The sequence below is a fragment of the Doryrhamphus excisus genome, chromosome 16 (genome assembly GCF_030265055.1).
Source record: "Doryrhamphus excisus isolate RoL2022-K1 chromosome 16, RoL_Dexc_1.0, whole genome shotgun sequence".
In the NCBI taxonomy this organism is placed as follows: domain Eukaryota; kingdom Metazoa; phylum Chordata; class Actinopteri; order Syngnathiformes; family Syngnathidae; genus Doryrhamphus; species Doryrhamphus excisus.
In genome coordinates this window covers 6745655-6758987 of record NC_080481.1, presented here as the reverse complement: position 1 = coordinate 6758987, position 13333 = coordinate 6745655, and the positions used below count along the sequence as shown (strand labels likewise).

Sequence of the window (13333 nt, the reverse complement as noted above, 5' to 3'; positions counted from 1 at the left end):
TGAAGGCTCTAACAGGTTGTGCAGCAACATTACAAAGTAAAAAAAAACTGTCCTCCCCTCCCCCCACCCTCCCTGCCCCGTCTGGTGACTGTAAACAGTTAGAAGTTTACTACAAACACATCCAGCCACCACCTCCACCCCCTCCCGACACGCTGACAGCCAGCAAGGGCAACCCTTCCTCCTCGTTGGGTTTGCTGAACAGGAAGAGAGCTTCTCGGTTTCATAAAGGACTCCAGGGTCACGTTGAGTTCCCCGCTAAGATAACGGAGGCTCACACAGCCATCTTTGTTTGCATGTTTTAATGTTCAGCCTTTTTGTGTGTGGAAACACACTCAAGGACGTTTGTACAACGTGGCTCAGTCATTCATTAAAGCGCGCTCTGTTCAGCTTTATGGCTTCCCGCTCACCCAAACCTTCGCTTCCTGTACACATTTCCTGCTCTCGCAGCAGCTAAACTTATCAAACATTCATCTCAGCCCGAACCGGTCTCGTTGGCAAACCCCCCAAAGTTCAAGGTTCTTTCTAACATGTAGAGGTATTTTACAGCACCGTGTAAGACATTCCATCCATCTGACTTTCCCTGAAGCAGAAGACCACAATCAGGGACTTTCAAAGGTCAGCTTGATCACATAAGCTAGACATTCCACACCGAATGAGGAATCTTTAGTCTGACCCCTGACTCCTGGGATCAGACGGGGAAAGTGGTCTCCAACCAGCTTCTCACCTTTTCTCCCATTTTGAGTTCAGTGGTCTTTTACCTTCTACTAACCTTGGCTGCCCACATTTGCAACCCTGCATGCGTTCACATTTAAGCAAAGACTAAGGAGCAAACCAAGGACAAGTTTGTCCCCACCCCCACCTCAAACGCCACCACTACTACTCACCTGTTGGCTTTCAACAACCCCTACCCCCGTACAAACGACCCCCTCTCTCAACCTCTCCACCGTCTAAACCCCTCCCCACGTCCGGGCAGGTGGGTATAAAGGTATGCTAATGTGAGACAGCCTATCTTCTCTGCTGGAGCGAGAGAAGACGTAAGGCTTGCTGAGCAAGAGTGAGAGGGTGAGAGAGAGAGGGTGTGGGTGAGAGAGAGCAAGAGGCGGAGTAGGAAGGCTGAAGTTAAAGACAATTGGATTGACTGTTCTCAGACTTGCATTGCAACCATGGGGCTGGGAGTAAGTATTGCAGATTGTTGCTCGCACGCTTTGTTCTAGTTTTGTTCAAGTTTGCCTACTTTGAGTTGTGGCTGTGCGGGTCTGTCAAAGTGTTTCCTGACGGGCAGCTCTGGCAATAATTAACTGTCTGACAGCATGTTTTGAGTAGCAAAGAGGAAGCTGCTTCTTGCATGTGGGCCTTCTTATTTCGGAGGCTCGCCGTTTCATCCTTATCTCTTCCATCCAGAGAGGGAAGGATGAGTACAAACTGGCGGCAACGTCTGATGGTGACGACAAGAAAGGCAAGAAGGGCAAAGCCGACAAAAAGAACATGGACGACCTGAAGAAAGAAGTGGATTTGGTGAGTACCTGACCTTTGACATGGCGGGAAAAGGCGTGAAATGTGAAGACCTTCCTGACCAGGATCACCGTATCTTGCTGTATGCTGTTGGCTGCCATCGGTCGCCATCACGGCCTGGACAAACACTTCGCTTTGACCTCATGGCGTAGTCACATGAATGGAGGCTGTGTGCCTTCGATTTCACAAGAGCTGCTTTTTAAACTGAGGCAAGCACTTTCACGTGTTAGTGGTTTGGGGCTGTAAGTTGTTTAGATCTTTGACAGAAACAGAGATAAACATTACAGGCTTGCTTTTCCAGTGTAAACATACTAATCTGTCTGTGATAGATCACCGGTTGTTCACGTTCGGTTACACAGGTGCTGCACAAAAAGACTTTTGGATGGAAATGTCCTGTGTGGAAAGAGTCACAGTTTCTGTTAGCGTCAGCTTTTCTCGGCAGACGGCGGTCATTTGTCAAGGTCACGAGACAGTTCAGTATGACGATCGCCATCAAGGAAAAAAAGTAACTGTTTAGTCAGAATACACACATTTCAACATTTCCCAATCTGCAGTCTCACTTGCTGCTAAGTAGGAGGAGCTCCTCAAAGTTCTGGAATTGTTCTCTAAAGGCAAAAGGTCAGTTTGACCTTCTTCAGATAGGACAGAGTCCTTGACAAGGTCAAGTCACAACCTTGTTTTTCCCCGCAAGTCTTACTCATATTTCTACTGTCAAGTCGGATATTTATTTGTTTTATCAAAGAATACTCTTAGGAACCGTCTTATACTTGATAATATTTCATCATTTACTTGCCTGATGTCAGGGTCTTCCTCATAGTAGTAGCATTTTCACAGAGCACAGAAGACTATTTGGTAATAAAATTCCCGTTTTGGTGAAATATTAATGATTATGAGCAACGGAATGTCTTAACTAGAAGTCAAAGTCCTATTACCACTGAAGGACATAGCGGTGCCACAACAACCATACTGCATCAAGAGCGGGGCGTCACCTTGAATCCTCACAATTTGTCACTCAATCTTTTCGAAACCCCTTTTTTGTGAACGTCTCGTGCCACATTTCTGAAACAGTCTTCAATCTGTAAATGATTATTTTATCATCGCACCAGCAACATCTTAACGTGTCAAAGTCCTGCTCTGTATAACAGAAAGGCTTCCTGTGGCGACACAAATGAGGATGCGCGCATATGTTCAATAATGCTACACTTTGATGCACTAAGTAATGTTTGATTGAAAAAAATGCTGCACTACATGCAAATGTCATTGCCACTTCGTTATGTCACTCACTTTTCATTCCAAATACATTACCCTAAGCACTAAAGCATCAATGCTGTTTTGACTCTTGGCAAATGTCAAGCACACATCTTCTAGCACAGGAAACATTTATTTAGGCGACGCTGATTCCCTTCTTCTTGTGCCCATACTGAACATCGCAGTGCTTGCAGTCTCGCCCACGTGTTACATTTTTCAATCAGTGGTAGATACCTTGACTCAAATGTCTGCTCGGTCTAATCTTTAGTATTGCATCATATATATCCACAATACACATGGTACGGTTTTTGCTTCGTCATGTTTGAGTTCCCTCTGAAGGACATCAAAATGTAATCTCTGTGTGTCTCTTCATCTATAGGATGACCATAAACTCACCTTGGATGAACTTCATAGGAAGTATGGAACCGACCTTGCCAGGGTGAGTACATGTTAAGAGTTCTTGTACTGGGACCCACACAAGCAGAGAAGATGAGGTGCAACCAGTTCTATTTAAAAACGTTTCCTGGCCACATTTGTTCGTACGGGTGTACAGCAACCTTTCTGCGTCTTGCCTTGGTAACTATGGTAACTAGCTTTCCAGGGACAATGCTGTTGTAGATACGATGCGACTTGGCACAGTCAGGACCGCCACTCCCGAGTACAGAACACATTTTGATCAAAATCATCATCATTGACAAAATAGGTTTGGGTGTTGTAGAGTTAGCCCAGTTGGTCATGATATAATGTACAGTGAAATAATTTTGTGATTATAGTAGATTTTATATCACACGTCTGTTTTCAATTGATCCGTGTACTTGTGTTGGTGAAGAAAGCATTAGCATGAGGCCAATCCAGATCCAGTTACAAAGCACAACACAGCCTCACACTTGACTGATGCTGATTATCTGCTGAAACCCGATCCGTCCCAAGTTTGGCCCTAAACAAAGTCTTCATTCTCATCGACTTTGTCCACTCCCACATGGTGGACTTGGAGAAAATGTGTGACCTTGACATGGTCTGAGTGTATGCTGTTCACTGAAAACGCAGTTACTAGCTCTTTCTTGCTGCAAGCCGATGTTGGCCTGCTTGTTTTTGCAACTTGAATCATCCACCTCTTCAACCTCTTCAGCACATGTATACTCATTCACTTCAAAGTCTCTCTGTAGCACTCACTAGTATATTTCGCTACTGTACAGGGTCTGTCCTCCTCCAGAGCAAAAGAGATTCTGGCCCGTGATGGCCCCAATGCCCTCACCCCTCCACCCACTACACCTGAGTGGGTCAAGTTTTGCAAACAGGTACACTTGATATCCATTCATGAGTTGAATTATAGCAAATTCACTCTTGCAGCACATTCATTGCGAGGCCTAAATGTCTCCTTCCCAGCTCTTTGGTGGTTTCTCCATGCTCCTATGGATTGGTGCCGTCCTCTGCTTCCTTGCCTACGGTATCCAGGCAGCCTATGAAGACGAACCCGCCAATGATAACGTAAGGCAGCCTTTGGGAGTGTGTGATGGTCTGCACAACATTTGTTGAACACGCATGGTAACCACTTTGCTACTTGTAGTTGTACCTTGGCGTTGTGCTGTCTGCTGTTGTCATCATCACTGGCTGCTTCTCCTATTACCAAGAGGCCAAGAGCTCTAAGATCATGGAGTCCTTCAAAAATCTTGTCCCACAGGTTAGGCTTCTCATAATCCCAAGATATTTCCACAATGCGGCGTTTATCTCTAAATGTACCCCTCATTCTGTAGCAAGCTTTGGTTATCCGTGATGGGGAGAAGAACAGTATTAACGCTGAGGATGTGGTGGCCGGAGACCTGGTTGAGGTGAAAGGTGGTGACAGGATCCCTGCCGATCTGCGAATCATCTCCGCCCATGGTTGCAAGGTCATTTTCTCACAAATTATTTACTTTGAACATGCATCTCCCTTCTTTGTATTGTTTGTTTTATGGTGGTTTTCACCTTCCAGGTGGACAACTCCTCTTTGACTGGTGAATCCGAGCCACAGACCCGTACTCCAGATTTCTCCAACGACAACCCCCTGGAGACCAGGAACATTGTTTTCTTCTCTACCAACTGCGTTGAAGGTATTGTTTATGAAAAAAGTCTCTATATATTCTTGAATTTGTAACAAAGAACTTTTCTCCAGGCACAGCCAGAGGAGTCGTCATCAACACCGGAGACCGCACTGTCATGGGTCGCATTGCTACACTGGCTTCCAGTTTGGAAGGCGGCAAGACTCCAATTGCCATTGAGATTGAGCACTTCATCCACATAATCACCGGTGTGGCTGTATTCCTGGGCGTGTCGTTCTTCATTCTCTCCCTGATTCTTGGGTACGGCTGGCTGGAGGCAGTCATCTTCCTTATTGGAATCATTGTTGCCAATGTGCCAGAGGGTCTTCTGGCAACTGTCACTGTGAGTCCTGCTGTTGTTCAATTTTTCATTCTTAATAGCTTGAACACCGCCATAACACCGGATGTCTGCAGGTATGTCTGACCCTGACTGCTAAGCGTATGGCCAAGAAGAATTGCTTGGTGAAAAACCTGGAAGCCGTCGAGACCCTGGGGTCCACCTCCACCATCTGCTCAGATAAGACCGGCACCTTGACCCAAAATAGGATGACGGTGGCTCACATGTGGTTCGACAACCAGATTCACGAGGCAGACACCACTGAGAACCAAAGCGGAACGTCCTTTGACAGGAGCTCCGATACATGGGCTGCCCTGGCCAGAATTGCTGGACTCTGTAACCGAGCTGTCTTCCTCGCGGAGCAGTCCAACGTTCCAATCCTGAAGGTATCAACTCCTTTAGAAACCTTCACTGAACGTTTTGGTCTTCCGACAAAATACTGTGAATAATTGACCACTGGTAGAAGATATCAGCAAGCTTTGTTGTATGCCATCTTTTATTCATTAGATGAAAAGGGTTATGTCCCTGACTCATTCATAATTCAGTCAAATTGGGAGATGCAATTACTTTCTTGGCAGTATGAATAGAATCAAATCAAATTGTAATTTTTGAAAAGCTTTTGGCATCTTTAGATCATATATAGCTGTTGTTGCTTGGCAGATACGTGGACAGTCATCAAACTGTCTCTGTGGCCTTCAAAAATGCACTAATTTTTCCATTTGTAATTGACAGAGGGATGTAGCCGGTGATGCCTCTGAGGCTGCGTTGCTGAAATGCATCGAGTTGTGCTGTGGATCTGTCAGTGGCATGCGAGAAAAATACAGCAAGGTCGCCGAAATCCCTTTCAACTCTACAAACAAGTACCAGGTAACAGCAAAAACACTTATACAGGCTGCTCACTTACGCCCTCTGGTGGCTGGATTCCTCATACAATAATAATGGGCCAATTATGTCCATCAACAGTACAATGGGAAAAGTAACTTGAGAATATATGACGGCCTGCTTCACATTTACAAACAATGCAATTTTCCTGCCTCAACAATAAAAAACACTTTTTAATGAAGGATGCATTTTGTTGTCAGCTTTCCATTCATAAGAACTCAACTTCAGGAGAGACCAAACATCTGCTGGTCATGAAAGGTGCCCCTGAGAGGATTTTGGACCGCTGCTCTACCATCATGATGCAGGGCAAGGAACAACCACTGGATGAGGAGATGAAAGATGCTTTCCAGAATGCCTATGTTGAGCTCGGAGGACTTGGAGAGAGAGTGCTGGGTGAGCACTTGTTAAAACCTAATCATTGGGTCTGGAATTGGCTGTAGACTTTGTGTTGGGCTTGCATGTTCTCGTGTGTGTTGAGTGAAGTACAGTAGGTGCAAACTTGAGCCTTGTGATTGATTGTTGAACTGGAAGAATAGACAATGCCCCAATGATGAACACTTTTGCAGGTTTCTGCCATTTCAACCTTCCCGATGACCAGTTCCCGGAGGGCTTTGCCTTTGACACAGACGAGGTGAACTTTCCCACTGAAAAGTTGTGCTTCATTGGCCTCATGTCCATGATCGACCCCCCTCGTGCTGCCGTGCCAGATGCTGTTGGCAAATGCAGAAGCGCTGGAATCAAGGTCAAATTAAACCCGAGACTTGAATTCATTTGCATGTGAATTATGCCTATTTTCAGGTCGTCTGACAGTTTTTTCCCTTTCTCTTTTTCCTTAGGTTATTATGGTAACAGGTGATCATCCAATCACAGCCAAGGCAATTGCCAAGGGCGTAGGCATCATCTCTGAGGGCAATGAGACGGTTGAAGATATTGCGGCTCGCTTAAACGTTCCAGTGTCAGAGGTCAATCCCAGGTTTGTACACACCTCAAACCTTGTTGCTGAGTGTTGGCGTGTTACTTTAAATATTGATAAAATATCTTTAAAATGCACCCTCCACCTGAAAGTCGATCAGCTAAAAGGCTTTCAATCCCTGATTCAGTGCAGACAAATACGTCGAGACGTACAAGTCCATCACTCCACTGTGCCTCCAGAATTCATAGCCACATTGCTTCCTGTGTGTGCAAATTCTCATTTTGCACTTTTCCAACTTCCTCTGAAACGTCTGCTCAGTGATAAATTGCGAGCATTTAAAAGATTGCACCCTAATACATCAAGCAATAGCTTCCCAGACAATTTCCCCGATCATTGTTGGACTTTGATCCATGCTGTGATGAAGTTGTGCTTATTTCTTCATTACACCGTATTCCACTGACAACGTGGAAATGGCAATATTCTGTGTACTAATCAATGTACAGCAGCATGTCCAGCCCCACACGACACAAGTACACAAGAAGAGCATAGTGCACTGCAGTGACACTTTTTTTTGCTGTGCTTTCCTCTTCAGGGACGCAAAGGCCTGTGTGGTCCATGGTGGCGAGCTAAAGGAGATGACCTCAGATCATCTTGACGATATTCTGAGCCACCACACTGAAATTGTTTTTGCCAGAACCTCACCCCAGCAGAAACTAATTATTGTGGAGGGCTGCCAGCGACAGGTCTGACATTCAGACCGTTGCAAAACATAGCTTCTATTCTAAATACGCTGCCTGCTCAACATTTTGCTGACTCTTCAAAGGGAGCCATTGTTGCTGTGACTGGTGATGGTGTCAACGACTCTCCAGCTCTGAAGAAAGCTGACATTGGTGTCGCCATGGGGATTGCTGGATCTGACGTCTCCAAGCAAGCGGCTGACATGATCCTGCTGGATGACAACTTTGCCTCCATTGTTACTGGAGTGGAAGAAGGTAGCATGGAGCTTTTAAGATGCATGTTTAATCTGACATGTCTTTGATTCATATACCTGTGTGTGTACCTTTGTATAGGCCGTCTGATCTTTGACAACTTGAAGAAGTCCATCGCTTACACACTGACCAGCAACATCCCTGAGATTTCACCCTTCCTCCTCTTCATCATTGCCAACATTCCCTTGCCTCTGGGAACCGTCACCATCCTCTGTATCGACCTGGGAACTGACATGGTGGGTTACCACATTGTAGTTATCCACTTTTCAAGCTTTTTTGGTACAGTTGCACGACTGTAAATTGGTAAACCTAACTCCCGGTTTGAGTTGACAGCCCGGGCTTTTAGCTTGACAGCTAGTGCTCTCGACTTCATTCTGTGGACTTTGGTTGGAGCCCGGTACATGGATCTGGTGTTCTTGTAATGGTGGTGGTAACCCATGTAATCTCGACCTGCACCACCCGGGTTTTTTATCAGACTGACTAAAGTTGACAAGCTAAGGTTTCACCATTCTACTTTTGAATAGCCACACCCCCTGGCATCCACAACACTATCCCCCTAAACCTCGTTCTGATCTGTGTCATGGTACCACTGAAACAATGATCACCCGTTCTTAGACCTGTGTCCACCGATCCCCACAAAATGAGAGTCGAAAGCTAAAAGCCCGATTGTCAGCTCGTCATTCAGCGTAGCTTGGCACAGCCACACAAGCTGGCATCAATTACACACAGATAAATAGCATTGTTTGCGACCTCCCAGGTTCCTGCCATTTCCCTGGCTTACGAAGCAGCCGAGAGCGACATCATGAAGAGACAGCCCAGAAATCCCAAAACAGACAAACTGGTGAACGAGAGGCTCATCAGCATCGCCTACGGACAGATCGGTAACTTTACCCCAGAACATAAACACACATCCTTTCACTTCCATCCAGCTTGTGTCAGTATGCTGGTCCCAAAGTTACGAGCTCTGATCCTCGTAGGTATGATGCAGGCCACAGCAGGCTTCTTCACATACTTTGTGATCCTGGCTGAGAACGGCTTCCTGCCCATGGACCTGCTAGGCCTTCGAGTGCTCTGGGACAACAAATATGTAAACGACCTGGAGGACAGCTACGGGCAGCAGTGGGTCAGTAATTCTCACAGCAATTAGTGAATCCAGAGCCTAAAATTGCAGATGTGGTAGGAAAAAGTCCAAATGCCACTGTGTGTTTTTGCCAATTCAGACATACGAGCGCAGGAAAATAGTCGAGTTCACCTGCCACACAGCCTTCTTTGCCAGCATTGTCATTGTGCAGTGGGCTGATCTGATCATCTGCAAGACGAGGAGGAACTCCATCCTGCAGCAGGGCATGAAGTATGTCCATATTTCATTTGAAAATTACTTACAAAATACCACTAGCAGAAGTTTCTTTCAAGAAAAAGCACATTTTGGCCATTGACTAAATATCAGCTTATGTTTTCCTTGTTAGGAACCGCATCCTTATCTTTGGACTGTTTGAGGAGACTGCCCTGGCTGCCTTCCTATCATACTGCCCTGGAATGGATGTTGCCCTCAGAATGTATCCTCTCAAGTGAGTAAATATGCACACTCTTTGCCCGTATAATATCATGTCTCAGCAACTTAGTCATGGATGATAATGGTGAGGCTGAGAGACAGGTTCAGTTTCTATCCATTGAGCTTTGCATTCCAAATCTAAATTTAGTTGGAGGCACATTTTGGTGTGTGCCCGTTCTAGGTCCGAAAGGTACAGGTATGCTGTACTGTCTCAAAGGTACAAGAAAAGATCCTTCGAGTTTAGCACCCCGGTGACACGCCACTGAATGCAAAGGGGTCAATACGTATGTAGTGGTACTTGGGTTTTTGTAGACCCTGGGTTTCAGAGGATTCAGTTTACGACAAACTAGTCTGTTATTGTACGGCGAAACGTTACCAACCATTCCAGAAGTTGTCGTCCCCCAGGTTCTTTGCTAACTAACAGTTATACAGGTATCTACTTTTCTATTGAGTCTGGCTATACTGTACTCCAACTCCGGCATACTCCTTCTTTAGTATGGAAATCCACTTTCTTGTTAGGCCGCATCAAATACTGCATGTCATGTGATATTTTCACATCAAAGAGTGAGTGAGGGGTAGAACTACAAAGAAGCCAAGGCATGTCAGAATTGCACCTGACTCACCTCCTCATCGTGTTAACTCCCCCGGTCTGTCTGCCCATCACCTCAGGCCATGCTGGTGGTTCTGTGCCTTCCCATACTCACTGCTCATCTTCCTGTACGATGAGGCCAGAAGATACATCCTCAGACGCAACCCAGGAGGTAAGACTTTTTCCAACAGATCACAGTTGTATGGTGTTCAAGCAGGGAATAGTAGATTGTTTTAGGCTGTTAAAGGGCTTTTTGTGTCCAAACCTAACCACGGCATGTTGGTCGGCTAAGGTATACTGTTGTCCCTCGTTTATAGCGGCTAATTGGTTCCAGACCCGGCTGTGATAAATTAATTTAAGCAATATAGGACTCAATGTTAATTAGATAGAGCATGTAGAATAGCTTTTAACCTGTTTTTCTAAACACAGTTTTTAACATTATTAGAGTCCTATAGACTTTAAATAACATCCCTATAGTCACCTTTACACCCCTAATTATTCATTGTTTACATCACATTACACAACTCATGTGCTGCAGGGATGGTTGTTAGCTAGCCGGCTAACAACCTAGCAAACTAGCATGGAATTTATGTCTTTTTAACTTCAGAAGCCAAAACCTTACCACTTCCACACGGAATGGGAGAACTTTTTTCCACTTTTATCATGTCAGACATGCCATGGCTGAATCCATGTGGTGTTAAAGTAGTTAGTTAAAGTAATGTAAGGTAGGTCTCATCAATGACCAGATACTACGCATCACTTGTATTCCAACATGCTTTACTCATAATAGATCATGTTGTACCACAAAACATTTATCATTTCGTAATTAATTTCTGGAAATCCACAATATAGCAAGGGAGTGATAATCCAACCGCAATCTTGCGAGGGGGTGTGTGGTCCTAAAGACCACGAGTCTCCCTCCATCAGCAATGTCACCTGCTTGCCAGGTTGTGCAGCTTTTGTCCTGCTTCCAGCAAAGCTTTACAGCACAAATGGAGGCAGACCTTGGAGTGATAGATGATGAGGAGATGCACAGTGAGCACACGTTTATTGCTCGATGCCACATTGCGGATCAGTGAGCTGCGGCAGATGGTGTGGTCTTGTGGGATTTGAACTCTCAACTCTTGCTATTGTTAATGCTGAATTCCAGCCACTTCACTGTGGTGGACCTGCATGCACGGCCAACTTTGATCATCATCCAGCTGTGTCATACGTTGTATATCAACTAATGCTGACACAAATATGTATCAATAGCAACATCCTTTTCTCCTTTGTATAGTTACAGATTTGAAAGAAAGTACTTGCCTTAATAAAGACATTAAAAAGAAAAACATTCTGAACAAAAGCCTGCTCTCTTGAAAGAAGAAATCAAATTGCCCACAATAAATTACTCACAACATGACTCATGCCCTGCGATCATACGCTCTACCTGCCCTATTTGAAGACTTTCCCTTATATTTTACCTTCCATGAAAAAAGGAAAAATCCTGTAGTTGGTAAAATCAGGCCTTTAAAATAAATGAAGCACATGAGTAAAATAATTAAAAAGAGACGGCTACATTTCCCTTCCCAGCTGTCAGTCTGCTAGCCTTTTATGGATGAGAGCCTCGTTCTCCATACTTGCTGAAGGTTCACAGAGAGAGAACTTTTAAAACAGCAACAGCTTGACTGACCATCATGGCTCACCTTTTTTCTTTGCAATAGGTGGCCAAACGTTTGCATTGCCCCATCTTGCTTGAAAGTCGTTACCAACTGTGTCAGCTAGCTACTGTGCTAGAGTGTATTGTAGTTGCTGTGTCTCCAATTACTTCATGGTTGAATTGAGCATGTAAATGAGGGTTTGGGTATTTGGATCAGATCTGGCTCAGGCTTTTTTGTTTTGAGTGCAAATGTCTCAGTTTTTATACTGTGAAACCAACTTTTTCATACATACCATAAATTATGCCATATAGACGCACCGGTGCATAAGCTGCACCCACGAAAGTTAGAGGAAATAACAAATTTGATACGCCGCACATATCCATGTCATGAAATTGCATATCGCGGCACGCATGGGTCCATGACAACCAGGCAACTCTTGCTTTGACAGAAGCCAATCACGAGTTATGAAAAAACTTACGACAAGCTTGTCAACCACTGGAAATTGCAGGAGGCCATTACTCAATACAACAGTCTGACACGTGGTGACATCTTACAAAGAACGCTAAAGTCACATTGGTACATGATTGTATATTGGTTCAGTATACCTTTTGAGTTTAAAGTTGCTGTGTGATGACTTTAGTGTTGATATAAAGATGACACTGTGAGTCTACATTGTAACACTGTTATATATATATAATGACCTTCTTTGACTCCCACTGGGTCGACAAGCTTGTTGTTGACTCGTGAACACCACAGTTTTTCATCAATTAGTTGTAGTATACAATGCTTATGTGAAACGCGAACTTTCATGAACCCTTATTTCTTTGCCTTTTCTGTGCATTCTACCATGAGAAAACGAGTTAATATGAGCTCACTAGCAACTGGTGTCATATTAACTCGATTTCTGTTGTTATAATGCACAGAAAAGGGTAAGAACTATGTGTTCATGTTTGACAGAAGTATTGTGAACAAAATTCACAATTAAGTGCAGGTCCCCTTCAAGGACAAGCAAGACAGAGTAAACACAAACAAAATGCTAGGAGAATTGTTCAGAAGTGACATCCAGGATGAAGAATTCAATGGACTCAGTGTTGAGGAATGAGATCGGGAGCTTGGTTGATTCATCCTATTCAGCCTCCCAGGCTTGTTTTATAATTTTTTTATCGGGCTAAAAATGCCCCAAAAGTACTTAGTATCGGTACTGATATGACAGAAATCGTATCGTATCAAATCAAAGAATGTGGTATCAGCCTTCAGCAAACCACAAGACAAATGCGTCATCCTCCACATTCGCAGCGGGGTGAATCTTTAAATAACTGTCACGGCACCTGTGGCCGCACTCATGCTGAGTAGACGGTGATTTACAGAATCTGTACTTGAAGAGCAATCTATAAACACCCCTATACCCTGGCAAAGTCGCTAATTGTGTCCCCTTTGATTTCCAGGTTGGGTGGAGCAGGAGACGTACTACTGATTTGCGAAAGGACATTATTCACTGCCATGTTACATACTTGGACATACGTCAGACGTTGAAATCATGGATAAAGTAACATCTTGATCAACATGTCAATAAAGCATTGCCCAACTATTAAA

At 44.4% G+C, this 13333-nt stretch overlaps 2 protein-coding genes across 2 annotated transcripts in view; one reads left to right on the top strand and one right to left on the bottom strand.

The window, feature by feature from the left end:
• The window catches only part of obsl1a (obscurin like cytoskeletal adaptor 1a), a 24206-nt gene extending 22513 nt beyond the window's left edge, over positions 1-1693 (bottom strand). The window contains exon 1 of the mRNA XM_058052029.1: positions 1529-1693. Coding sequence (XP_057908012.1) covers positions 1529-1623 — 95 coding nt within the window. The 5' untranslated portion in view covers positions 1624-1693. The remainder of the gene's footprint in view (positions 1-1528) is intronic.
• Positions 1006-13333, top strand: LOC131104642 (sodium/potassium-transporting ATPase subunit alpha-1). The gene is made up of 23 exons (XM_058052032.1): positions 1006-1175; positions 1402-1515; positions 3140-3199; positions 3957-4058; positions 4147-4248; positions 4328-4441; positions 4515-4649; positions 4733-4850; positions 4913-5181; positions 5253-5561; positions 5908-6042; positions 6258-6450; positions 6624-6799; positions 6894-7030; positions 7563-7713; positions 7794-7962; positions 8041-8195; positions 8717-8840; positions 8937-9082; positions 9180-9310; positions 9426-9527; positions 10181-10272; positions 13186-13333. The coding sequence occupies exons 1-23, from the start codon at positions 1164-1166 to the stop codon at positions 13212-13214; spliced, it is 3075 nt and encodes a 1024-aa protein (XP_057908015.1). The 5' UTR covers positions 1006-1163; the 3' UTR covers positions 13215-13333.

Excerpts from the sequence above, each read along its gene's own strand:
- LOC131104642 (XM_058052032.1), top strand. Across the intron at positions 4,249-4,327 it reads ACGAACCCGCCAATGATAAC|TTGTACCTTGGCGTTGTGCT; the intron begins GTAAGGCAGCCT and ends TGCTACTTGTAG. Across the intron at positions 9,528-10,180 it reads CTCAGAATGTATCCTCTCAA|GCCATGCTGGTGGTTCTGTG; the intron begins GTGAGTAAATAT and ends CCATCACCTCAG.